Source organism: Tenrec ecaudatus, chromosome 12 (assembly GCF_050624435.1).
Source record: "Tenrec ecaudatus isolate mTenEca1 chromosome 12, mTenEca1.hap1, whole genome shotgun sequence".
In the NCBI taxonomy this organism is placed as follows: domain Eukaryota; kingdom Metazoa; phylum Chordata; class Mammalia; order Afrosoricida; family Tenrecidae; genus Tenrec; species Tenrec ecaudatus.
In genome coordinates this window covers 111,685,110-111,709,999 of record NC_134541.1, presented here as the reverse complement: position 1 = coordinate 111,709,999, position 24,890 = coordinate 111,685,110, and the positions used below count along the sequence as shown (strand labels likewise).

General features: G+C 53.2%; 1 protein-coding gene across 1 annotated transcript in view; it reads left to right on the top strand.

Moving 5' to 3' along the window:
* LOC142422867 (tryptase delta-like) overlaps positions 1-24,632 on the top strand; it is a 46,795-nt gene extending 22,163 nt beyond the window's left edge. Inside the window, 6 exon segments of the mRNA XM_075528096.1 lie at positions 11,477-11,537; positions 11,636-11,701; positions 11,704-11,812; positions 11,895-12,160; positions 12,934-13,097; positions 24,465-24,632. Of these exon segments, the coding sequence (XP_075384211.1) occupies positions 11,477-11,537; positions 11,636-11,701; positions 11,704-11,812; positions 11,895-12,160; positions 12,934-13,097; positions 24,465-24,632 (834 nt within the window).
* The last annotated feature ends 258 nt before the right edge of the window (positions 24,633-24,890 follow it).

The window sequence follows — 24,890 nt, the reverse complement described above, 5'->3', positions numbered from 1 at the left end:
GCAATTCTCTCCGGACCTTGCACTCAGCCATACGCGCAGTCTACTGGGAACAAGAAAGTGCTCCCTTACCTGACTAGTGGTGCAGAAATGCCTGCATCCACCAATCACCACCAGCCTTCCTCATCTGGCTAGGGGTGCGGACATGCCTGCGTCCACAAATCACCACCAGCCTTCCTCATCTTGCTAGGGGTGTGGACGTGCCTGCGTCCACCAATCACTAGCAGCCTTACTCAGACGTGCTGGTGCCTTCCAATCCCTCACCACCTTACTAGATATGGGCCTAGGCCAAGCCCAGTCTCATGTCTCCTGGCAATAAAAGGGTCACAACTATAGCCGGGGGCGTGACTCCCTCGGCCCTGGACGCTGTGTGCTGTGGGACTTCGCCCAGGGAGGGTTTTTCCCTACTAAAGCCCGTTTGCTAAAAATTCGGCTGATTTGGTTTCTGGTGCCTCTTGACTACCTTACATTGGTGCTGAAACTCGGGGGAAAAAAACCCTCCGTAGTACCCAGAGGACAGCCCCGCCCCCCCTAAAAGGAACTCTTCTACAACCGAACCTAGGCGGTGAGTGTGGCGTGATCAGTTTGGGACTCGGGTAAGGCCTGCCCCGTTGCTTCTCCATCTGATCCCTTCCTGTCCTGTTTGGCAGCTGCGCCAGGGATGGCTTTCTGCTCCCTTTGACGGACCCCATAACCTGGGAGATGTTTCACGGGAAACTGCCCGCCTCCATTAATCCTAGAGTTCTCCTCTAATACGGGAATGCCTTATCTTAGGGGATAACTCTCTGAAGTATCGTGGCACCATGGGCAATACCAAGTCCAAGACTGATCCTAAAACCCTTTTGGGTTGCCTCCTCCGAAATTATTCCAAATTGGTTCTCACAGAGCCTCCACAAAAAGCAGCTTGTTTATCTCCGTACCACCCAATGGCCTCGATATCCTTTGGATAACCAATCCAGGTGGCCCTCTGAGGGTACTTTTGATTTCGGTGTTCTAACAGACTTAGACAACTTTTGACACCGTTCCTAAAAATGATCTGAAGTTCCATATGTTCAGGCTTTTGGGGACCTCCGTGCTCGATGGTCCCTGTGTACCCGGTGTTCTCCCTCGCAGGTTCTTTTAACTAAATCTACTGAAAGAAGTGGGGAAGAAAACCCCAAACCTGAACCCTCACCAGACTCTCTATACCCTTCACTCCCCCGGGCATTTACTGAGGATCCGGATACCCTTGGACTTCCCCCTCTACCCCTTCCTCTCTCACACCCTAATCCTCCTTCCTCCCATTCTCCACTGCCTTATGCTAAGCCCCCCTTTCTCCACAGCCGCTGTCACCCCCCTCTGTGGCTGCACAGCCATCACAACCCTCTGCTCCTGCCCCACCCACTTCACCACCCTCTGCTGCTCCCATTTCACATTCTTGCCTCTTAGGGAAGTGGTGGGAACTGAAGGGGTGGTTCGGGTCCATGTGCTTTTTTCCCTGCAGGATCTGTTCCAAATTGAAAACCACCGGGCTCCTTTTCTGCCAATTATAGCAGGTATATCAAGGAGTTATGTTATTTGGCTCAGGCATATGATCTTACCTGACACAATATAGATGTTGTCCTGGCTTCCACCTTAATGCCTGATGAAAGGGAATGAGTTTCTCTTGCGGCCAGACAGTACGCAGATCAAATCCACCTGGTGGATAATCCTGTACTGGTGGGCCAAACGGCCATTCCTGCTGTCCGCCCGGGATGGAATTACCAGCCAGGAGCAGTGGGTAGCAACCGCAGGGATTTATTAATAAGGTGCCTAGTGCAGGGGATGGAAACAGCGTCTAATAAGGCAGTCAGCTTTGAAAAGCTTAAAGAGGTTACGCAGTCTAAGGATGAAAATCCTGCCCTTTTTCTAAACCGCCTGCAGGAAGCGCTCACCCTACATACCAAGCTAGACCCTCAAACCCAAGACGGAGTGGTGGTTTTAGCCTCTCATTTTATCTCTCAGCCAGCCCCAGATAAAGAAAACAATTAAAGAAGTCAGAGGACGGGCCCCAACCCCACTGCAGGATCTGGTAAAAACGGCCTTTAAAGTCTTGAAGGCCCTGGAGGAAGTGGCTGAATCCGCCGTGAGTCCAGGCTGCACCACAAGGTGGCGCTGCAAACCCAGGCTCTGCTCCCTGCCCTGAGGCCGGGGTGGGGTTGGGGTGGGGCTAAAGATCCTCCCACAAAACGGGATGCCGCCCCGCAGGGGGCCTGTTTTAAGTGCGGTAAGGACGGACATTGGACCACCAAAGCCCAAACCCCCAACCTCCCACCGAGCCATGCCCCCCACCAACCCATGACCCATGTGCCACCAAACAGGGCATTGGAAGTCTGACTGTCCGCTTGCAGGCTTCCCCTGACTTGCGCAGTAGCCGGGGTCAGCAGGGGCCACAACACAGTCCTTCCTGGCTGGTGGACTGCTGGGGCTTGCTGAAGGAGACTGAAGATGCCTGCACTTAGATACCCCAATAACCCTAGCTGAACCCAGGGTCACCATCCAGGTAGTGGGCGAGTCCACCTCTTTTTTATTGAACACCTCTTTTTTATTGGGCTACCTACACTGTCCTTCCTTCATATGCGGGTGTAGTCTCCCTTCCACAGTGACCGTGGTGGGGATTGATGGCACACAAAAAACCCCTCTCTTGCCTGGTATCTTAAATCAATACCCTTTTCCCGATTCATTCCTAATAATCCCCTCATGTCCCATCCTGTTGCTTGGGCGTGACATCTTACAGCACCTTAAAGCCTTCGTTTCCTTAATGCCTCAGAGCCACGCACTTCCCATCTCCCTTTTGCTGCTATAGCCACCTTGGAGCCAACCGCTCGTCCTACCTCTCTGCCAGCTTTTCTATCCCTCAGGTATGGGATTTATCCACACCGACAATAGCCCTCCATCACACACCCATTGGAATCTGCCTGTAAAAACCTGACAGTTTCCATTGCACCCACAGTTTCCCTTGTCTAAAGAGGCCATGTTTGCACTTCATCCTGTCATCAACTTCTTGTTAACACATAATATTTTGGTCCCTATTAATTACTCATGCAATACTCCTATTCTCCGAGTTCAGAAACTCAATGGCCAATACAGGCTCACTCAGGATCTCTGCCTTATTTATGGAGCAGTAGTACCTATCCACCCAGTGATCCCCAACCCCTACACCTTACTAAGCAACATACCACCAAAGACTACATACTTTACTGTCCTGAATCTGAAGGATTTTTTTTTCTGTACCCCAGTGCACCCTGATTCCTACTTTCTTTTAGCGTTCACTTGGTCTGACCTGCAGACGCAGAAGGCTCAGCAAAAGGCCAGGCAAGTCCTACCTCAGGGTTCAGAGATTCGCCTACCCTTTTCGGGCAGGCCCTAGCAGCTGACTTATTTCAGTACCACCCTCAGCCGAGTACCATACTGCAGTATGTAGATGATCTGTTAGTTTGCAGTCCATCACTGTTAAACTTCCTGGGAGCTAAGGGGTTTCTGGTGTCCCGCTCTAAGGCTCAGCTGTGTACCCAAACTGTCACCTACCTGTGTATTTCGCGCTCACCGAAGGCCGATCTTTAACCACCTGCTGTACTCAAGCCACAAAGGACTTACTCCCTCCCCAAACTGCAGACAAGATTGTCTTTCTGAGGCTTCACAGGGTTTTTCCATCTTTGGATTCCTAATTTCACTCATCGCCAAACCCTGTATGAAGCAGCCAAAGAAATTCCTAAAGGGCCTCTAACCAACCCTGCAATCATCCATCAGGGGTTTATCAAACTCTTTTACTTTCCTCCCCTATTCTCGCCTTTCCCTCAGCTAACGCATCTCTCCAACTCTTTACTCACGAGTGGCAGGGTGTAGCCGTGGGGGGGCTCTATCAAGAGCATGGCCCAGCACCTAGGGTCCTACCATACCTGTCCAAACAGCTGGATGTTATGTTGTCAGGCTGGCAACCCTGCCTGCGCACGCTGGCAGCGGCAGCAGAGCTTACCAAGCAAGCTCTTAAATTCACCCATTCCCAGTCCCTGGTTGTTTCGTCTCCCCACCAGCTAACAGACCTTTTAAGTCACAGTGCCTTATCTTTGTTGGAGCTGCTTGCGTACAAACGTTCCATTTGCTATTTCTCGACAACAGTCACGTTACTGTTCAAATGTGGACATGCCTTAAGCCAGCCACGTTGTTCCCTATTCATAACCCCGCACCCACCTTGCATCAGTGCTCCGAAATCATTGACCCCTACCTCCACCCAGTCTGGGACCTCCAGTCTCAACCTCTCCCAGATCCCCAGCTAACCCTTTTCGTGGATGGAAGTTCCAGAGTGGACGATCATGGAGTCAAATGGGCAGCGTATGCTGTTGTCTCCTCCACTGGGGTAGTTGAGGCTGCCCCTCTACCCTCTGGAACTACGTCCCAAAAGGCCAAGCTGGTGGTGCTCACATAAGCCCTAAAGCTAGCCCAGGGGTGCACTGTTAATATATACATGGATTCTAAATATGCATACTTACTTGCTCACTCCTACTCAGCCATTTGGGAAGAGCGTGGGTTCCTTTCCACTCATGGTTCCCCGATAATAAATGGCGCTCACATTAAACAAATCCTAAAAGCTCTGACCTTTCCATTTAAAGTGGCCATCATCCACTACAAAAGTCATGAAACCGCTAAAGATCCCATCTTACTGGGTAATGCCTGAGCAGATTTCACTGCCTACCAACACACATTTCACACGGGGCCTGTCACCAGAGCTAAGGCACTCAGCCCCTTGTTTCCTCCACTTAATAACTGGCAGCTGGTGTATTTGGAGTCTGAAGTGCAGTCACGTTATGAAAGAGGGTCTATTAAAACCTCTGACTGGTGGATGTATCTAAATACCAGACTTACTTTACCACAGGCCCAGAAACATTCCTTCCTCAGGGAAGTTCATAACACCCTGCATATAGGTCCCAAAACTTTGTTCCGTTTCTTGCAGTCTCTTATAGACCCAGCAGACCTCCACACGGCTATTAAACAGTTACACTCAACCTGCACAGTTTGCACTGCCCTTAACTCTGAGAGCAACATTCAGCCTCCAAGAAACCTCCATCAAGTTCGTGGGCATCTCCCTCGGAGGATAGGGCAATCAATTTTCACACATTCCTAGGCATAAACTCCTTAAATATGTGTTAACTCTGGTAGACACCTTAGCAGGGTGGATCGAAGCGTTCCCTACCAGCTGGGAAACAGCAGATATTGCTCGAACTCTGCTGGAATCTATAATTCCCAGGTTTGGCCTTCCACACTCTATCCAGTCCGACAATGGTCCAGCCTTCATTTCACAGGTCACCCAACAGGTCTCAGCCTCCCTGGGAGTGGACTGTAAGCTACACACTCCCTACCACCCACAGCCATCAGGAAAGGTAGAGCGTGCTAACACACTTATAAAGTCCCAGCTAACTAATCTGTCCTTGGAAGTCCACCTCTCCTGGCCAGACCTCCTTCCTGTGGCCCCAACCCATCTTTGAGCTTCCTCACGGGAGCCCACGGGCCTCAAACCATTCAAAATATTATACGGCCACCCTTTTATCCTAAACTATTCCTTACCCCAAAATGAAACTCTGCTTTCTGCCTACTCACCCACTTTATCCTTGCTTCGTAACCTACTTACATCCCACGCTGACCAACACATTCCAGACGTGGAAAACACCTCCCCAAACACCTCTTCAGGATGCCCAACTCTTAACCTAATCTCCAGGGGATCAGGTTCTGGTGAAGACTCATCCTGTGCCTGGCCCTGGACTCCAGCCACGATGGGAAGGACCACACACTAATACTCACCACCCCATCAGCAGTTAAACTGGTAGGACTGACCGGGTGGTATCATCTCACCTGGGTCAAGCGAGCTCCTTTGGAACCAAAGTCCACTGAGAACACGTGGACTTCTAACCCCATCAGTCCAACTTCACTGTAACTAAAAAATCTCCTCCTAAATGTTTTCAGCCTGTTTTCTCTTTTTCGTTTCCTTCACACCTTTCTTAAGTGTTCTCTGAGTAGGTCTTGTGGCAACCTCTCCAGCCAACTGGAACACGGGGGAAAAGGTTTGTTTGGGACTCAGCTATGTCGTCATTTGTTCCTGTTTCTTTCTATTCAGGTGTTGGTTTCCATGGACGCGGCTTTGGAGGCCAATCAAAGTCCTGTGTAAATTCTTTTGTGTGGGAATTGTGGTTCACGAACCTATCAGGATGACAGCGGTGAAAAAAACACATGTAGCGGTGAAAGGATACTGTGCCATCGAGGGGTGCCAGTCACAGGTGTGTATAAATTTTTCCCAGACACCCTAAAATCAATAACTATCGGGTCATCCATGCCAGTGTGTGTTTTCTTTTTGATCAAACAGAAAAATACTGCCATTATTGGCCGGACACTTATGGAGGATTCCCATACTTCTCCTGCAAAATTCACCCAGTGCTGGTTGGAATGCAGAACTCAGCCTAGACAGGACAGTCATGTTCATAGGAAATGGATGTGGAACATATCACCTCAATATTGCAGACACCTGGGACGACAGATGGCTATAAGGAGTTACGGGAAAGCTATATCCTTGGTGGTGTAGTAGTAAGCCCTCCAGCACCCTTAGAATCTAGTGGCAGGATATAAGAATCCTCCCAAAGAGCTTTGATAACCTAAACCAGGTAGCACAAAAAATCCTAAACAGTAAACAATCCTTAACCAACCAGCTACCGGTAATGGATGCCCCAGTACAAACCAAGTACCCTGAAAACCCCTTTACCTGGAAAACATTAATTCAGGAGGCTGCTGATCTTCTTAAGGCCTCAAAAATTAACAACTCTTCCTGTTACCTCTTTGCCTCCCTACAATGCCCTTTGTTGGTGGCCATACCCTCGCAAGCTTTCCCCCAGTCTAATGAAAGTATAGGTTGTCCAGCGCCCATTTCGAACATCCCTGTGCATGTCCCTGAACAAAATTTCACTTATCCTGCATGCTATAAGTCACCCCTGGTACCAGAAGACCAGTATGTAGCTCTACTCACCATGTCACAAGTACCCTCAAAGCCTCCTCAGGTATGTTCTTTTGGTGTAACAAAACCCTCAATAAGTGTACTAATAGTTCTACAACACACCTCTGTCTTCCGGTCAGCATAATGCCATAACTTACTGTGTATGGACTGGCAGAATTCGCATGGCAGTTGAATCTAAAAACCAGTTCCATTCCCCAAAACCGCAGGGCCGTATTTTTGCATGTTCTTGTTGGCCTCAGATTTGCCTCCTCCCTGGCAGCAGTCAGAATTTCTAGTGAGGCTCTAGGACACAGCATCATCCAAACAGAAAACTTTGACAAAAAGCTCCAGCTGGTTATAGAATCCATGGCAGGGTCTCTGACCTCTTTACAGCGGCGGCTTACCTCCTTGTCACAGGTAACCCAAAACCGCCGGTTGTTAGACTTGCTGACAGCTGACAAAGGTGGTACCTGTATGATCCTAGGGGAAGAATGTTGCAATTACATAAACGAATCTGAGTTGGTCGAGCAAAACGTAAAGGTTTTACACAAAATAGCTGATGAAATAAAAAAATCAACACTTAAAAGATTTATTGGCAACATCCTTGTTCCAAGGCCCCCCTTATTACCTGGCTCATGCCTCTCATGGGATCCCTGGTAATGATTTGCTTCTTGTTGCTAATAGTTCCTTGTCTTTTCAGATTCCTCCAAAGCCGCATAAGGGACATTACCAACCTAACTCTTAACCAGCAACTTCTACATACTTACAGTCCCATTTCCCAGAAGCCAGACATTCCCAACCCTTAAGCCCCTCCAACGTCACCCCATACCAGCAGGAATTAGCTAGAAGAGTCGTCTTCCCTATCACCAAAGAGTTGGGGATGTCTGGCTAAATCAATAAACCCCCAACCCATGGAGAGCTAACCAGTTGGCTGATGCAATTCTCTCCGGAACTTGAACTCAGCCACATGTGCGCTCTACCAGGAAGTAGGAAGTGCTCCCTTACTTGGCTAGGGGCGTAGACGTGCCTGGGTCCACCAATCACCAGCAGCCTTCCTAAGACGTGTCAGTGCCTCCCAATCCCTGACCACCTTACTAGATATGGTCCCAGGGCCAGCCCAGCCACATGTCTCCTGGCAATAAAAGGGTCATTCCTATAGGCCAGGGAATCACTCACTCGGCTCTGACGCTGCCTACTGTGGGACTCTGCCCAGGTAGGGTTATTCCCTAATAAAGCCTGTTAGCTAAAAATTAGGCTGATTTGGTTTCTGGAGCCTCTCAACTACTTTACAGCTGTGTTTCCTTTCCACCCGAATATTCGAGTTGAGGGTCACTGATGTTGTGTCAGGTTCTTAGTGCTTATGTGTCAAGCCAGTGCAAATGTTTCAAATAGCTCTTTTTAAAAAACAGCTTTATTGTAATTGTAATGATGTAATTGATGTACCATACACTTCAATGGTGTAAATATATTTTAAGAGAATTGTGAAACAATCACCAGAATCAATTGTAGAACACTTTCTTCATTTTTGTATCCTTTATGGTTAGCTCCTCCTCTCCCTCCAACCTCCCTTGCCATACCCCTAAGAAATGATTCATCTAGTTACTGTCTCTAGATCTACCACTCCTGGATTTCACCTAAGTAAAAAACTCACACGCAAAAAACCCAACATCAACAACAAGATAAAGCACAGAAAAGCCTCAATCCCGCCCCCCCAAAATACGAATCAGAAAAAAAAAGTAGAAAAAGTTAAAAATAAGTCCAAAGGGAAAATGAAGAGTGCGGTGTTAAATGTTAAGCTCATTATATCTGCTGTTATCCACTTTCCAATGCCCTCCATCTGGGTTCAAGAGTATTCACATATCCGCTCAATGGACCAAGAGAATCCAATGGAGACTTAATCCATTTAGGGGCTCTACATTTTCATTCATAGCCTTCTGCAAATCAAGTACTCCAAATTTAAGATCCAATACAATCCCTCACCTCTGAACATGAATTTTACTATTCAGAATATTTTGACCACATTGGCTGGTGTGTTTCTTCCAGGCAGACTTAGCTGACTCCTGACTTAGATGGCTCCTTGTTTTAAAACAAGCCTTTAAATCCCCAGACACTACTGTTTCTGATAGCTGGGAGCCATCTGATTAATGGAGCACATTGGCTGTAGCACCCATATCTTTAGTGATCACTTCATGAAGTGATCAATTCAGTGATCACTGCAAGTCTCTGGCAGGGCCAGTGTTTATAGCTTTTGATGGGAATGTCAGAGTTCATCTCTTTCTATTTTCAATTCAACCTTTCTTATGCATTTTGTTCCATGTCATTCATTGCAATCCCTTCAATATGCCATCACTTGTCCCACTTCCTCCTTCTGTTTCCTGCTTCCATTCTTCCATTCTTCCTGATCTGCTGCACTTTGTCCTTTGGATTTCAAAGGGTTGACCATTCAAAGGTGTGTGTATCCCCCTAATGTCATTCTTCCACTTACAGACCTGTCTACAGCCTCACGAAAAAGTAGCCTTGGGGAGTGAGGTCATAGTCATTCCTGAAAGGTGACCAAGGGCCATAAGGCTGGGGGTCTACCAGTGTCTACTTCACCAGTAAGCCTGTTTTGATTTTTGGGTCTTTCCACGTTTTTTTCTTTTGTTGCTGGCATTCTATAAGTTGTTTTGAGATCACTACAGAAACATAATGAACAATTTGTACACAATTCTAAATGCATGTGCCAAAAGCCTAAAATGGATGTCAATATAATTATTTTCTAAATAATTTCTAAATGACCTGGGGTCATGGGCATAGAGGCTCCCAGGCAGATGAGGGTCATCAACAGCAGCCACAGCATCTGCAGGGAGGGGAGTTCCTGTGTGAGGAGGAGGGGCCCCCACCCCAGGCTCTGAGAAGGAGAGGGCAGGAGTGGGCAGGCAGCCTCCTCACCTCCACAGGGCTCTGCTGCTCTCTGCCCTGACCCCAGTCCCAGCCCTTTATCCTCCTGGCCCAGGAAGCATTTGAGGGTGGAAAACTCTCCTGGGGTAGGCCATGGGAGGAGGTGGGGTTCTCCTTCAGGGCAGGAGCATCATGATGTGGGATTGGTGCAAGTGGAAGCATGGGCCATCTTCTCAGCTGAGCAGAGAGCTGCATGCTGGGTGCCTCAGTAGGGGAAGGACAGCACAAGGGGGACAAATAGAAACCAGCGTGCTGGGAAGACGAGAACTCGGACAAGGTCAGGTGCTCAAGGGGATGCTGGGCTCTTTGTCTCAGAGAAGGTCGTCCTGGGATTTTGAGCATCCACACATCTGTCCTCTCTGAACTGCCACCCCTCAAGGTAAAGTTGGACTCAGTGCCCTTACATGGTTGGGGAAGAGGCATCTTCAGGACGGGGTCTTGATTGGTCCAGTATGAACCAATCCTAGCCATTGCCTCACAGGTGCCACTCAATCAGAGAGTTCCTTGAAGGACAATGATATCCAGAAAGAGCCCCCCACGCCCACCAATATGGCTCTGGGAGTATGAGTGTGGGGAATGTGACTGGTTTATCCTGCCTGTCCCCAGACCGTGTGTGAGCCCTTGAACTTCAGGAGGAGCCTGGAGCTGGAACTCACAGCTGGAATGCCTAAGGGAGCAGTGTCCCCTAGGGAAGTCTGAGGCCCAGGGTAATAGGGGCAGGTGAGAGGCAAGAGGGACAAGGAGGAGCCTGTGTGTCTGAGACGGGGTGTGGTGGGGTCTGGCTGCATGAGAAAGAATTCACGCGGAAGCCTGGTTCATGATCCAATTGAGTTTTATGAAAGTTAGAAGTATCAGGTTTTACAAGGCACCCATAGGACTCCTCCCGACCTTGCAGCCTGGTGGAGACTGCTCAGTGTCAAGCAAAGATCTCTCTCTCCCCTCTGGGCTCCTGCCTTTTCAAGGATTCCACAGGGAGGTGTGTTGGATGACCCCAGATCGACCCCATTAGCTGAATTGAATTCACCTGGCTCAGGTGGGCCAATCCAGGTTTAGCGCCCACCCATGCCCACCAGCTGGAAACCTGAGCCTCTGAGTGTGTGCAGTGCGCCGCTCTTTGTTCTCCTGCTTGGTTCTCTGGGCATGCGTTAATGGACATCCCCATCCCTGCACTTATCTGCCTAACAGTCTCAGGATAACAGGCCCCACTCTATGGACACACAGATAACCCCAGCCATGGCAACTGGGGGGCCCCTTGGGGAGTGCCCCCTTCCCCCACCTCGTCCCCTCCCCACCATCCCAGCAGAGGCAGGGGTACTTCCTGGCCCAGTTCACTGCACCCCTTGGCCTGGCTCATCCCCCCACAAACCCGAAGGATAAATGCAGAGTGACAGTGACCACAGGGCACAGAGAGCAGAGACTGGCCAGGGTAGGTCTCCACCCTCAGAGTACCTGGTGTCTGGTGGAGTCAGTGGCTGAGCCTTAGGCCTTCTTCAGAGCCTGCACCCCACAGATCCCCAGGCAGCCCCCCCCCCTTTGCTCCTCCAGATGCAGACCCTGCCTGTGCTGGCTCTGTTCCTCCTTCTGGGCTGGGCCCCAGCTGTCCCTGGTGAGTTGGTTCTGCCTCCCTGACATCCCAGGATGAGGGGTGGGGTGGTCAGAGACACCAGGACTGTCCCAGCCAGGGAAGGGCTGCACCAGAGCCAGTCCCCAGCCCCAGCGTCAGCCTGGAGGGAGCGGGCATCGTGAGAGGAGAGGAGGTCCCCAGGAACAAGAGGACCTGCAGGTGAGCCTTCGGACACAAATACAGCACTGGAGGCACTTCTGTGGGGGCTCCCTCGTGCACCCCCAGTGGGTACTGACTGCTAGGAACTGTGTCGGACTGTGAGTACCGAAGGCTGTGTGCTGGGGCGCCCAGCAGGGCTCTGCCCAGGACAACCAGTCCCCAAGTAGCCCCACCCCACAGGGAGATTGAGGAGACCTCGGAGCTCAGGGTACAGCTGCTAGAGCAGCACCTGTACTACGAGGACCAGCTTCTGCCAGTCAGCAGGATCATCGTGCACCCCAACTTCTACAGCGCATATTGGGGCGCCGACATTGCCCTGCTGGAGCTCCAGGACCCCGTGAACATATCCAGCAATGTGCAGCTGGTCACCCTGCTGCCAGCCTCGGAGACCTTCCCCCCTGGGACACCGTGCTGGGTGACCGGGTGGGGTGACGTGGGGAGTGGAAGTAGCTTCAGGGGTGGCAGAGAGCTTGGCCCTGAGATCCCCTCATCCTCTCCACCATGACACATGGCCCAGCTCAGAGAGCAGGAGCCCTGGGACAGGGTGCAAGGGACCCACCTGCCCTTCTTTTGTGTGCCTCTAACCCGTGTGTGAAATGAGTCCGGAGTTAGGTCCTGGGCTGGGTCCCTTAGAGAGTGAACACAGATCTTAGGATCAACCTGGAGGGTGGCAGGGATGGGTGGATGGCCACTACAGGCAGCTGACACAACCCCGCCCCCCCCCCCCCCAGCCTGTGTGTCAGGGAGCAGTGCTGACCCCAGCAGGCAGGTCTCAGAGCTTCTAAAAGGCTCCTTCTCATTCCTCCCTGATCAAGAGCCAAGTGTTGGAATGCCTTTCATGAGCCTGGGTCCTGCTGGGCGTCCCCTGGTCTGTCATACAGACCCTCGGGTGGCTGTCATTGGAAGGGCCAGAAGGGGGTGCCCCCCCCCCCCGTATCCAAAAGCTCAGATGAAATGCACTTCTGGGAGGGCGGGGTGGTCGGGGGGTAGAATTCTGCTCTGCCTGTCACATCATGATGCCCTCCACAAATCCTGTGGGTCCTCCTCAGCCTGGACCACGTCTGGGGGTCCCACTGCCAGTGCCCCCCTTATGAGACCTTGCAGTGAAGATGTGCTCAGCACAGAGCTCCCCCGGCCACAAGGCAGCAAGGAGGTTGAGACCCTCCTGGGGCGGTGAGAGCTCAGGGCATTCTTCATCTCCTCTTCTTTTGTCCCCCAGCCCCCCTGCCACTGTCATTTCCCCTGAAGGAAGAGGAGGTGCCCATTGCAGAAAACAGCCTCTGTGACACCAAATACCTCACTGGTCTCACCACTGGGGACAACATCCACATCGTTCACAATGACATGCTGTGCTCTGGGATGCAGGGGCATGACTCCTGCCAGGCGAGAGCCCTCAGGACCCACCTTCCACAGTCTCACCTACCCATTGCCTCTTGTCCAGCAGTGACACCCCCCTACCTCTCCTAGGATGACTCCAGAGGTCCCCTGGTGTGCAAGGTGAAGGACACCTGGATGCAGGCAGGTGTGGTCAGTGTGACCGGCCCAGGATCTACACCCATATCACAAACTACCTGGACTGGATCCACAGCTGTTCCCAAGGAGCCCTGAGCTGAAGCCACAGAGCAACCAACCCATCTATTCCCACACCTCAGCTTGCTGCTCATGTGCCTCCCCTAATATCCCGCCCTACCCGCTCCCTCTGCCCCTGATTGCTCCCTCTCTCACCTGACCAGGTAGCGGAGGTGTGGGAGCCACGTATCCCCTCCCCACTGCTGTGTGTCATTAAAGTGCATGGAAAGCAGGTGACTTTTGTCATTGTGCGTCTCATGGTGGGTGTCCTTCAGTATCCGGGGCAGACATGGGGGATCCCCAAGGTACTTTGTGGCCCTGTGACCACAGCCCCCTACCAAGGCCAGCCATGAGCCCCTCTCCCCCACACAGGTGTGATCCTGTAGGCAGCACCTCACAGAGCAAGATACCCCTTGACAATAGTCAGCATAGACAGGCAGGGTCAACAGTCAGGGCAGGCAACAGAGGTGGTCCCTGCTCCCTCAACACTTGGTTTCCTCCAGTCACAAGCCCTCAGTGTCCTCTGCCATCATGTGTGTGGGGCTCCCTTTGGCACGGACTGGACAGGGATCAGTGTCAGCTACGGGACATTTCCTCTGGTTCCCCTGTTCTCTTGGAACCCACACCACCTGCGCACGTCCCTGCAGCCTGGACACCCCTGCTCGTGGTCCTGCAGCACTCCATGTGGTCGCTCTGTCCAGTGGGCCTTGGCCGATGGCCCTGTCCTTCTTGGCAGGGTTCTTACGATGGGGGCCCAGTGCTCCCTGTGGGCTTGGTTGTTGTGTGGGCACACACCAGGAGGGGGTGCCAGGCTCCAGGTGGTTCTATAAAATGATTTCACTCCCAGCCCTGTCCAGGGTCAGCGGCCTCTTCCCTGCTCTCTCCATCGGCCCCAGGAGAGGACACGGCACTGGGCTTTCCTTTCCTGGTTGAAGTCTTTCTTTTTGCCCAGAGCAAGTGGAGGCCCAGTGGGTCAGCACTCCCCTGGCTGCTGGAGGACAGTGGCTTGACCCCTGTCCTCAGGGGAATGGCCTAGCTGTCTGGGCCACGGCAGCTCCCCTGTTGCTCGGGGTCCCCGTGTGTTGAACCCACTGAGTTGGCGGAAATCAGCAGAAGGAACAGTTTGGGGAGTGGTTTTGGGATTACAGACTGAGCTGGAAGCAGGAGGGTCCCTGTCCTGTCCTGGGAGGTTTGTCCCACTGGCAGGCCCCCTGGATACATTGTAGTACATGGTACATGGTCCTGTGGGTCTGACAGGTGAACAAGCCAGGGCTCCCTGTCACAGCCTGGACATAACTGCCTCCCCCGCTCACACTATCCTCGCACTGACTGGGCCCTGGTCACCCGGCTCCACTGAGCCCTACTTTTTCCTGAATGCTGCCTTTTCCTAAATGGTCCCTAGTGAGAGTCACCAAAGGTTTCTGAATTCTAGTGCATCCTTTTATTTTATCCCAAGAAGCCAGAATGGGTCTGTGGGGGTGGAGGCAGCAGGGTGTGGTCTGGGCTGCTACCAGGAATTTCTGCTTATCTGTCCAGATCCTTGATACTGATGCCCATTTAGGCAGCGACAGTTGACAGATAATGGAGTGTGGTCCCTAATCGGGGTACAGAGGCCGGGTACCCACAGCGTGAGGCTCAGCTGGTCGGGCTGTGTTGGAGCTGGTCCAGGGTCCTGATGAGGGATAGGGACCCAGCTCTTCTGCCCACTGCAGCAGACAGAACCCTGCCTGCACACCAGGTTTGGGGGGAGTTGTTGGGTGGGTGCATGCTGGCTGGATGGAAAACACCTGCCCCCGAGGCTGGAGGTGATGCCGCTGGGAGAGCTGGGAAATCTCTTTTACAGGGCCCTACATGGTCTTCCAGCCTGTCCCTGGGCCCTATCAGGCCTCCTGGTGTGGGTGGCCATGGCTTGGACTGTGGGGCACCTCCTGGGCTTGTCCTGCTTCCACTGTCTCTCAGGGTGCAGTTGTCAGGAGAGGGCAGGCCAGTGGGGCACAGTGATCCCCATGTCCTCAGAGCATGGCACTAATGTGGCTGTGACCCCATCAGGCCAGATGCCAGCCCGCTCTGGCTCAGGTGCTGGCCTGGAGGAACTCACAACCACCTGTGAAGCTGAATCCTGGTGGATGATCAGGATCAATGACACCTCACCCATGGTCTGTAGTTCAGCTTCCCCCATCTACGGGGGTCCTGGGATGAGAGAGTCTCCAAGTGGCCCTCTGACCTGCCCTGTGGCGCTCTGGGCCTCAATCTGCTGGGACATCAGCCATGGGCACATAGTGGGCGGGAGGGAGGCATCTGCCTGGGGTGCTCGGTGACTGAGCGCCTCTGCTCTGTGGTGGGGTCACGGGACTTGAGGGCGGTTGTCCATCAGGCACAAGGAGGGGCACCAAGATGCCCATCACAGGGCTCTGAGCTCTCTCCTCTGGCTGCGTCTACAACCAGGCTTGGTTCTCCGCAGCCCTTTTTAAAGGTACCCCCTATGTGTTTTAGAGGAGTTGTATTCAAACAGGAAACATCCCAAATATGCTATTTGGGTGTTGAAATCTACCCCGTCACATCCAGCCCATTCGGACTCACCGAGGCCGCAGTAGGACCGCCCGGCCATCTCAGAATCAGACTTTAATGGAGCCCGAGGGACAGGCCTCCTCCCTGGCACCCACAGTGGGTTAGAACCATTGCCCTTGTGAGCAGCAGCCGAACCCTTACCCACCAGGCTACAGGGCCCTGAGAACTGCTGGCGCAATCCCAAGCCCACTACAGTCTGGAGGCTGACTGGCAGGCAGCCCCAAGGTAGGAGAAACCCTCAGGGCTCCTGAGCCTGTAAATCCCAGAGAAACCAACTGCCAGCCTTGCCATTCCCTATCCATGCTTACTCCCCAGTGCCACCTGGGCTCCTTGATAAAGGTCCCCTGGCACTTCCCATCAGTCCGGCCCTAGTTTCCCTTACAGCACCCCCTCAGAGGAGCGCAGTGTGGCTGGTGCAAGATGCATCCTACGTCGTGAACCAGCAGCTACATTACCCAAACCAAGGTCTCCTCTAATCTAGATAGTACACCGTGCACTAACCCTTCTTCCTTCTGGGGGTGCTCCCCCAGGGAGCTCCTGAGAGCTTGGAGGGGGCAGCTGGGCAGGCAGGAGGTGGGCAGGGGAGAGGGTGCTGGGGACCTCTTGCTGCCCTAGAACAAGGAGCCTTGGGAGGAGCGCTGGTGCTGGAGTGGTTATGTGTCACACTGCTAACCACAAGGTCCGAAGTTTGAAACCACCAGCCACTCAGCAGCAGAAAGGCAGGTTTTCTAGTCCTGGCCAGAGTTGCAGTCTCAGAAACCCACAGGGGCGGATCAGTCCTATAGGCTCACTATGAGTCGGCATCGACTTGATGGTGGTGAGTTTGGTGTTCTGGAAGAAGCCTTAGAGAGAGGCCCGGTGGGTCAGCAGTCCACTGGCTGTTGGCGGTCAGTGGCTTGTGACGCCACCCTCTGAGGAAGCATGGCCTAGAGAGGGACCACCATGCACCTGGTGGGTTCAGGCGGTGCCTCTCTACAGTACAGACTGTACCCTGTGAGGATGGGAAATGTTCAGCACAGGGTGTCAGGTCACCTGGGAGCACTGGTCACCATGCAGCCCCTGTCATCCCACCCCAGGCTCCGGGCATCCCCACAGAGAGCAGCAGATTGTCCCACTGGCCTAGTGCCCCACGCCCAGGGGGCTCAACAGGGTGATGTGGGTGCAATGAAGTTTATTTCAGGCAGGGATGTTCGGGGTCACACAGGTGTGAGTATGACTCTCCGGCCCACACCCTTCCTCCCCTCCCATGGATTCTGTTCTCCTAGAACCTAGGGGCTGGGGGCCAGCAGCCTAGGAGGGCATCTACCCTGACTCTCATGCTCTAAGAGGGGGCCTGGGCCTCAGAGGAGCCCCGAGTAGCCAGGGTCTGTGCAGCTCTCTCACCCAGAGTTCCCTTCTCTGAGCACATTTCCACATCCATCACCAACTTCTGCCCAGGGGTCTTCCTGGGACAGCTGGGGGTAGAGCTTCCGGGCCAGCCTGATGGGGCAGAGGCCCTCGATCTCTGCCCCAGTGTGGATCCTCACCCAGGTCCCCACAGCAGGGGCAGGTGGCCCAGTCAGCCAGGTAAGCACGGGCTCCTTTGTGCCTATGTCCTCATCTGTAGTGAACAAATGGACTTTTACACGGAGCCATAAATGCTGGTGTGAAAACGGGGAACTGGTCTCCACAGAAGAGAAAGCATAAGTCAGCTCCTGCTTACCCCGCTTTTCGGCCTCTGTCCCTGTCATGGGTGGTGTGAACAGAAGCTTTGGTGCTGTGGACGGGGCAGGGGGAGGGGCGTTGGAGGAGACAGACCTACCTGCAGCTGGGATCTTGCTGACTTTGGTGACTGGGGCGTCTGACAGATGGACCTTCAGAGAGTCTGCTCAGAATAGACTCGGGGCTGAGTTGGAGGTTGGGGGTGGGCAGAGATACAGACAGGGCAGGTCTTCCTGCTCCCTCCTCAGGCCCTATATATAGAACCTTGCCTGGTCCTAGTTTGAAGGTGTCCTGTGCCCCATCCAAGCCCAGGAAAGTCCTGGTTCCAGACTGTGTTTGACTGGCAGGATGGGAAAGTAAGGGGTAGATGATAGTGCCAGTGAGGGGCATCCCCCACCCTTAGACCACAAAACACCAGACCCTGTCCTCATGGGGTGTGGGGTCTGGACTTCTACACCCTGTACCCCTAGAACTAAGAAGCCCAGGACTCCTGATGGGCCAAAAGGGACCTATCCCTGTCTGGGGGCCTCCAAGACCAGCAAATGTTGACCAAGCAGCATAGGATTGATGCCCCAACTACTGACTGTCCAGTGTTTCTAGAGCATCACCCTGGGGCACGGTGGTGGTGGGGCACAGATGCCCACACCTCCAGCAAATTCAGAGCCAGGGGGAACATGTAGAAGGGCCCTTTACAGAACGCGAGGACCTGGTTAGGCTGAGCCCAAGCCTGGGACCTTGGGGGCAGGGCTGGCTCCAGGGGCAGGTTGGGGTCAGCCAAGCTCCAAGGAGGCTAGGGGGTGTCTGCCCATAGCATCTTAAATTCTTAACTCCTTTCTAGTTAGATTTGTGTTTTGTATCCTGGTGCCCCTTCTCTGGGGATGGATACTGAAGGAGGGGGCTGTGATCCCCAGCTGAATCCAGCAGCCACCCTCACCCCCAGTGGGCCTGAGCTCAACATGCCACTGTATGCAGCCCACTAGACCACCTATGTCCTTGACGAGGGAGGGGTCAAAACAACAGAGAAAACGCCCACATAGCGAGAGAGGGAGCTCACATGTCAGAGACCCCCACTGGAGATGGGTTTGTCAATCAAAGAAACGAAAATCAGCAACCGAGGCACAGTCACTGCCATCGAGTGATGCTGACGCAGGACAACCCTATAGGACAGGGTAGAGCAGCCCCCGTGGGTTCCCGAGACTGTAACCCTTTCCACCGTCACTTCCCACACGGGGGTTCTAGCTCCTTGGGAGACAAAAGACTCCAGTTATGGCAACCTTCCCAACAGCTGGTCCACATTCACGTTCACAATCAGACAACATTCACAAGCAGGGAGCAAACTGACACAGAACCTAGAGCCTTCTCTCCAGGAAACCTTCGTTCAGGATGAGAACGTGGATCTCCCAGGCTCCCGGCATCTGTCCCCTCTGACACACCCTGGGCCCAGCTCTGAGAGCAGAGCACAGACACAGACAGGAGGCCCTGCAGGAGGAAGACTTGGTAAGGAGGACGGTTATCTTGGTCATGGTTGTTCTTAACTTTAAGAAGAGATAGCCCCCAGGAAAGCGAGAAATAGCCACACACTAAGAATTCACCGTCCTGAGAACCTCAACACGATAGATTTGGGGGGAACCAGGGGCTGTGAGAGGCTGATAAGGTTCTTATCTTATTTAGGTCACAGGAAGATATCAATTCTGGAAGAGAGGCGAGAAAGGATGCAAAAGAAAGGCAATTGAAATATGAAATAACAGCTCAAGATGGTTCCCTGGTCTGAGCCATCAACAACTGAAATATGAAGATTGGGAGAGGATGGGCCAGGTGACAACAAATCCCAAAGGTGGATGTAAAACACTCGTCCAGCCAGAGGCTGTATCCCAGGCGGGAGGGAAGGTGGGAGAAGTTTGTGAGACTAGGTACCACCCAAGAGGTAGCACAAGTCATTACAAACTATTGGGAGAAATAGCATTTCTCCCCCCCGAAGAAATTCTCAACACACACACACACACACACACAGACACACACATGTGCACACACATACACACATGTACAGACACGCACACGTACACACACGTTCTTGAGAGAAAGAAAATTCTAGCCAGATACGAGTACAAAATATTTGCAAATATAAAAACTTGTATCCAATATTTACAAGTAACACTCAAAGTGCCTGAGAAAAGAGTGCTAAAAAAGTGATACACAACTGCTGAAGCCAAAGCGGGTGAACAAGTAAATGTGATGAAGGAAGGTGATGGTGCCTGGCTATCAAAAGAGATAGTGTCTGGGGTCTTAAAGGCTTGAAGATAAACAAGCGGCCATCTAGCTTGGAAGCAACAAAGCCCACATGGAAGAACACACCAGCCTGTGTGACCACGTGGTCCCGAAGGGATCAGTTATCAGGCATCAGAGAACAAAAAATCATATCATTGACTGCACTGCTCCATGATACGATTGCCGAGAACAAACGGGTGTATAAGCAAATGTGGCGAAGAAAGCTGATGGTGCCCGGCTATCAAAAGAGATATTGTCTGGGGTCTTAAAGGCTTGAACGTGAACAAGCGACCATCTAGCTCAGAAGCAACAAAGCCCACATGGAAGAAGCACACCAGCCTGTGCAATCACGAGGTGCCAAAGGGACCAGGTATAAGGCATCATTGCCCCCCGAAAAAAATATATATATATATATATATATATATATATATATATATATATATATATATATATATATATATATATATATATATATATATACCATAGTGAATGAAGGAGAAAGTGCAGAGTGGAGACCCAAAGCCATTTGTCGGCCACTGGAGATCCCCTCTGTGAGGGGAGGAGATGAGTCAGTCAGGGTGCGATGTAGCACCGATGAAGAATATAGCTTTCCACCAGATCCTAAATGCTTCCTCCCCCCGACTACAACTTTCCGAATTCTGCCTTGCAAGTCTGGATAGAGCAGAGGTTGTACACTGGTGCATATAAGAGCCGAAGGCACAGGGAATCCAGGGTGGATGATACCTTCAGGATCAAGGGTGTGAGGGGCGATACTGGGAGAGTAGAGGGTGAGTGGGTTGGAAAGGGGGAACCAATTACAAGGATCTACATGTGACCTCCTCCCTGGGGGAAGGACATCAGAAAGGAGGGTGAAGGGAGACGCCGGATAGCGCAAGATAGGAGAAAATAATAATCTATAAATTATCAAGGCTCATGAAGGAGGGGTGAGCAGGGAGGGAGGAGAAAAAAAGAGGACCTGATGCAAAGGGCTTAAGTGGAGAGCATTTACTTTGAAAATGATTAGGACAAAGAATGTACAGATTTGCTTTATACAATTGATGTATGTATATGTATGGATTGTGATAAGAGTTGTATGAGCCCCTAATAAAATATTTTTTAAAAAGTGATACAATGTACAGAGGGTTGGAAGGACACTTCATAAGAACAGCCATGCGGACGGACAGTGAGCTAGAAGGAAGGCTCCCACCCTCAGTCCCTGGGGAACGGCTCGAGGAAGAGTTGAGAGCTGACCGAGGGCTGGACGGAGGAAGGTGGCAGACACAGCCATCCTGACAAAGGACCTCTGGCAATCCCATGACAAACCCTAGTGAACGTGTGGATGGCTGGCACATGGTCAACATGAAGCAGACCCTCAACTAGAGTACTCAGACAGGAAGCACAGCGGCCGCCAGCAGCAGTGCCTCCGTCCATGGGGAAACATGGGCCATGGGGATAGTGCTCCCCCCCAAGCCCCAGGAGGAATCTAGTACTCTTCACTAAGTGAGGACCCCAGACCCCAAAGCCCCTCCAGTGTGAGATTTTGAGTGTGTGGCCTCTGGGAAAGGTCAGGTGAAGGACAGTCAGGAGACTGGGAGGCGACGGAGGTGAAGTGTGAGATAAGTGTCTACACCACGTGTGGGCCGGTAGTGGTGCAGATGCTGCAGCTGGCGTGTCGCTGCGATGCGGGCAGCTATGCCAGCGGTACTTCCAGTGCCAGCAGGATCTCCCGTGGGGCCCAGGGTCCAGCAGAATTTCCAGACACAGCCGACTAGGAAGCAGGGCGAGGCTGTTCTCTTCAGAGGGTCTGGCCACGGAGTCTTACAAATGCCTGTGGAACTGGGTCTCCCCGATGCAGTCTCAGGCTAGAGGACCTCGGCAGCAGCAGTTGTTCTATGTGGTGGGTGGTTACCTGCCAGGGGGCCTCTGTCCAAACTCAGAGATCCCTGTCCTCACTGCAAGTGGATCGCTCCCCCGCAAACCCCACCCCACAGAAGGTTGAGGAAACAGCTATTTGAGAAATGATCGGGCAAAAACCAGGCAAGTCAGTCCCCAGGTTCAGAACTCTGCTGTGTACAGAGACATAAGTTGGTGGTCACCTTGAGCCCCAGTGGAGCCCCAGGGTGCGTGTTCAGTGGTGCTGAGATGTGGTCACAGTTGAAGTTCTTCTGGGCCCTGGCTGTGAGCAAGCCGCTCAAAGTAGGGACAGGGAGACACTTAGGGTCTCTGCGAGGTCCCCTTCCTTCCTGGGTCAGCAGTGTTCCTGCTCAGGAAGACCTGGGGCAGGAGCGGAGGGAGATTCTGATCCGCAAGGAGAGGGAGGGTGGCTCCTCCAGGCCCTGGACTATGATCCCAGTACAAATGTCCTTTCCAAGGAGGGGCGTAGCCTCTGGGGGACTCGGAAGGGAGTCTCATGGGCTGACTCCACATCACCCAGGTCTCGGGCCCAGTGTTCCCCCCTTGAGCCCTGCCCTTGTCCAATTTCTTGTCTTCCCAGCATGCTGGTTTCTATTTGTCCACTGTGTGCTGTCCTTCCCCTACTGAGGCACCCAGCACCCAGCTCTCTGCTCAGCCGAGAAGACCGCCCATGCTTCCACTTACACAAATCCCCATCATGATGCTCCTGCCCTGAAGGAGAAGCTGCACCTCCTCCCATGCCCCGCCCCCGGAGAGGCTGCCTCCCCCAACTGCTTCCTGGGCTGGAAGGATAAAGGGCTAGGACAGGGTTTGGGGCAGAGAGCTGTAGAGGTGAGGAGGCTGAGGTGAGGAGGCTGCCTGCCCACTCCTGCCCTCTCCTTCCCAGACCCTGGGGTGGGGGCCCCTCCTCCTCACACAGGAACTCCCCTCCCCGCAGATGCTGTGGCTGCTGTTGCTGACCCTCGTCTGCCTGGGGGCCTCTGTGCCCGTGACCCCAGGTGAGTCCTGACCCCTTCTGATGCCCACCCTGACTCTGAGCCCCCATCTGCCGTCTAGGGAACAGTGCTGGTGTGGGGTAGGGACCTCATTCACACATGTTTGTCTACCTCCTTCATGCCTGCACATGGGGAGGATCTGAGCAGGAGGTTGAGCTGAACTCTGGGCTGGGAGGGCTGGATCCCTGATGACCCCTCACTCTGCCCCCCCAGCTCCGGGCCCGGAGACTGAGCTTATGGACATTGTGGGGGGACACGATGCTCAACCTGGGAAGTGGCCATGGCAGGTCAGCCTGTGGAACCCTGATCCATGGGGTGGCCCGTGGAGATTTTCGTGTGGAGGCTCCCTGATCCATGAGCAGTGGGTGCTGACTGCTGCCCACTGTGTTGTAATGTGAGTGACTCTCCTGCCACCATGTGACTCTCTGACTAGTTGGGGCACATGGTGGGTGCTGTGGTGTTTCTTGGGTGGAGGGATCACAGGAAAGAGACAGGGATACCATCCCCTGGAATCCACCCCGGTACCCCATGCCCAGAGGCCCCTGGGGCTGCGTGAGTGGGTCTCTCTCAGCCTCTGGCCAGCTTCCTGTCTTCTCTCCCTCAGGTCACATGGACACGTTCTCCCAGTTCGCGTCCAAGTGGGAGAAGTAAAACTCTATCAGAGTAACTCGTACCAGAATGTGGCCAGGGTCTTCACCCTCTGCAAGTATACTCCTCAGTGTATAGCACAAGGGAATGACATTGCACTTCTCCAGTTGGTGGCCCCCGTGAGGCAGTCTCCTGCCACTGTGAGACCGGTCGCCCTCCCTCATCCAGGACTGAGGGTCCCTCCAGGCACCAACTGCACCGTGACCGGCTGGGGAGATATTCGTTCTGGTGGTAAGGGTCAGGAGCACTGGGCTTGGATGGGAATCGGGGCTCTGGGGACACAGTGGAGACTGGCACAGCATGAGCAGGGACTCAACAGCATGGCCCCCTCAGGGAGGGTTATGGGTGAGGCTGGTCTTGAATGAGTCACAGGGACACAGTTAAGGGACAGAGACTGGATGTGGAGGGAGGGAAGCTCAGGCATCACTCTGTACCAGGCCCTGCACGGCCTTCCGGGTCCCTGCCCTCCCTGAATCTTGAGGGGTGTGTGTGTGGTGATAGTGGGAAAGGAGGCTGAGACGGACTGCGCAATGTGCTTCAAGGTCTCTGCCTTCAGTGCTGCAAGTCCACGCTGACCCAGGGCTCCGACTCTGCATGTCTGGAACACCCTTCTTCTGATGGCTCAGCCCCAATCCCTCAGGGTAGGGAAGCTCCCCACTGCCTCTGTTTCCTCCATGACAGCTGGGGATGCGAAGCCCCAGGGTACATGTAGGGAAACGGAGACCAAAAGGATGTCTCCAGACCCCTGCATCTGGAACTCCCAGGAGCAAGGTAGACATTGTGTGGAGGTCCCGGGCTAATCCCCAGACCCAAAAGCTGAGACCCGCCCACTCCTCCCTGCAGTTCCCCTACCCAGGAACAAGAACCTGCAGCAGGTGCAGGTCCCCATCGTGGACTTGCAGACGTGCAAACGCAGGTACAGACGGATCAAAGTGGATGTCAGGAATGACATGCTGTGTGCGGGGAGCCCTGGGAAGACCACCTGCCAAGTGAGACCCTATGTCCCAGCCTGTTGACTCACTCTGCTTCCTACCCTTGCTCTCAGCCCTCAGGGATCCTGATGACCACTCTCTGCCTTTTCTTTCCACAGGGTGACTCTGGGGGACCCCTGGTCTGCCATATCAACCAAAGATGGGTCCAGGTTGGGGTGGTGAGTGGGAGTCATCCAATATGTGATGAGCCAGGATACCCTGCAGTCTACACCCAAGTGACATCTTATTTGTTCTGGATCCGCAAGTATGTCCCATTACCTGCTTGAGGCTCCAGGCAGGGACAAGGACGCTGCTGACACAAACACGCCTCCCAAGAGCTTGCAGAACCTCATGCACCCTTCCCAATGCCAGCCTCTCACTGAGCCCATCACCTGCTTCCATCCCTGCACAGTGCCAGTCCTGCCACCCCCTGAGGGTCCTGTCCCTCCCTTGATATCTGAGAAGGACAGAGGGGAGGTCTGATGACCTCCCAGAGATGGGACAGGGTGGGGGCTCCTCCGGGGACCTGCTTGCCTCTCACTCTG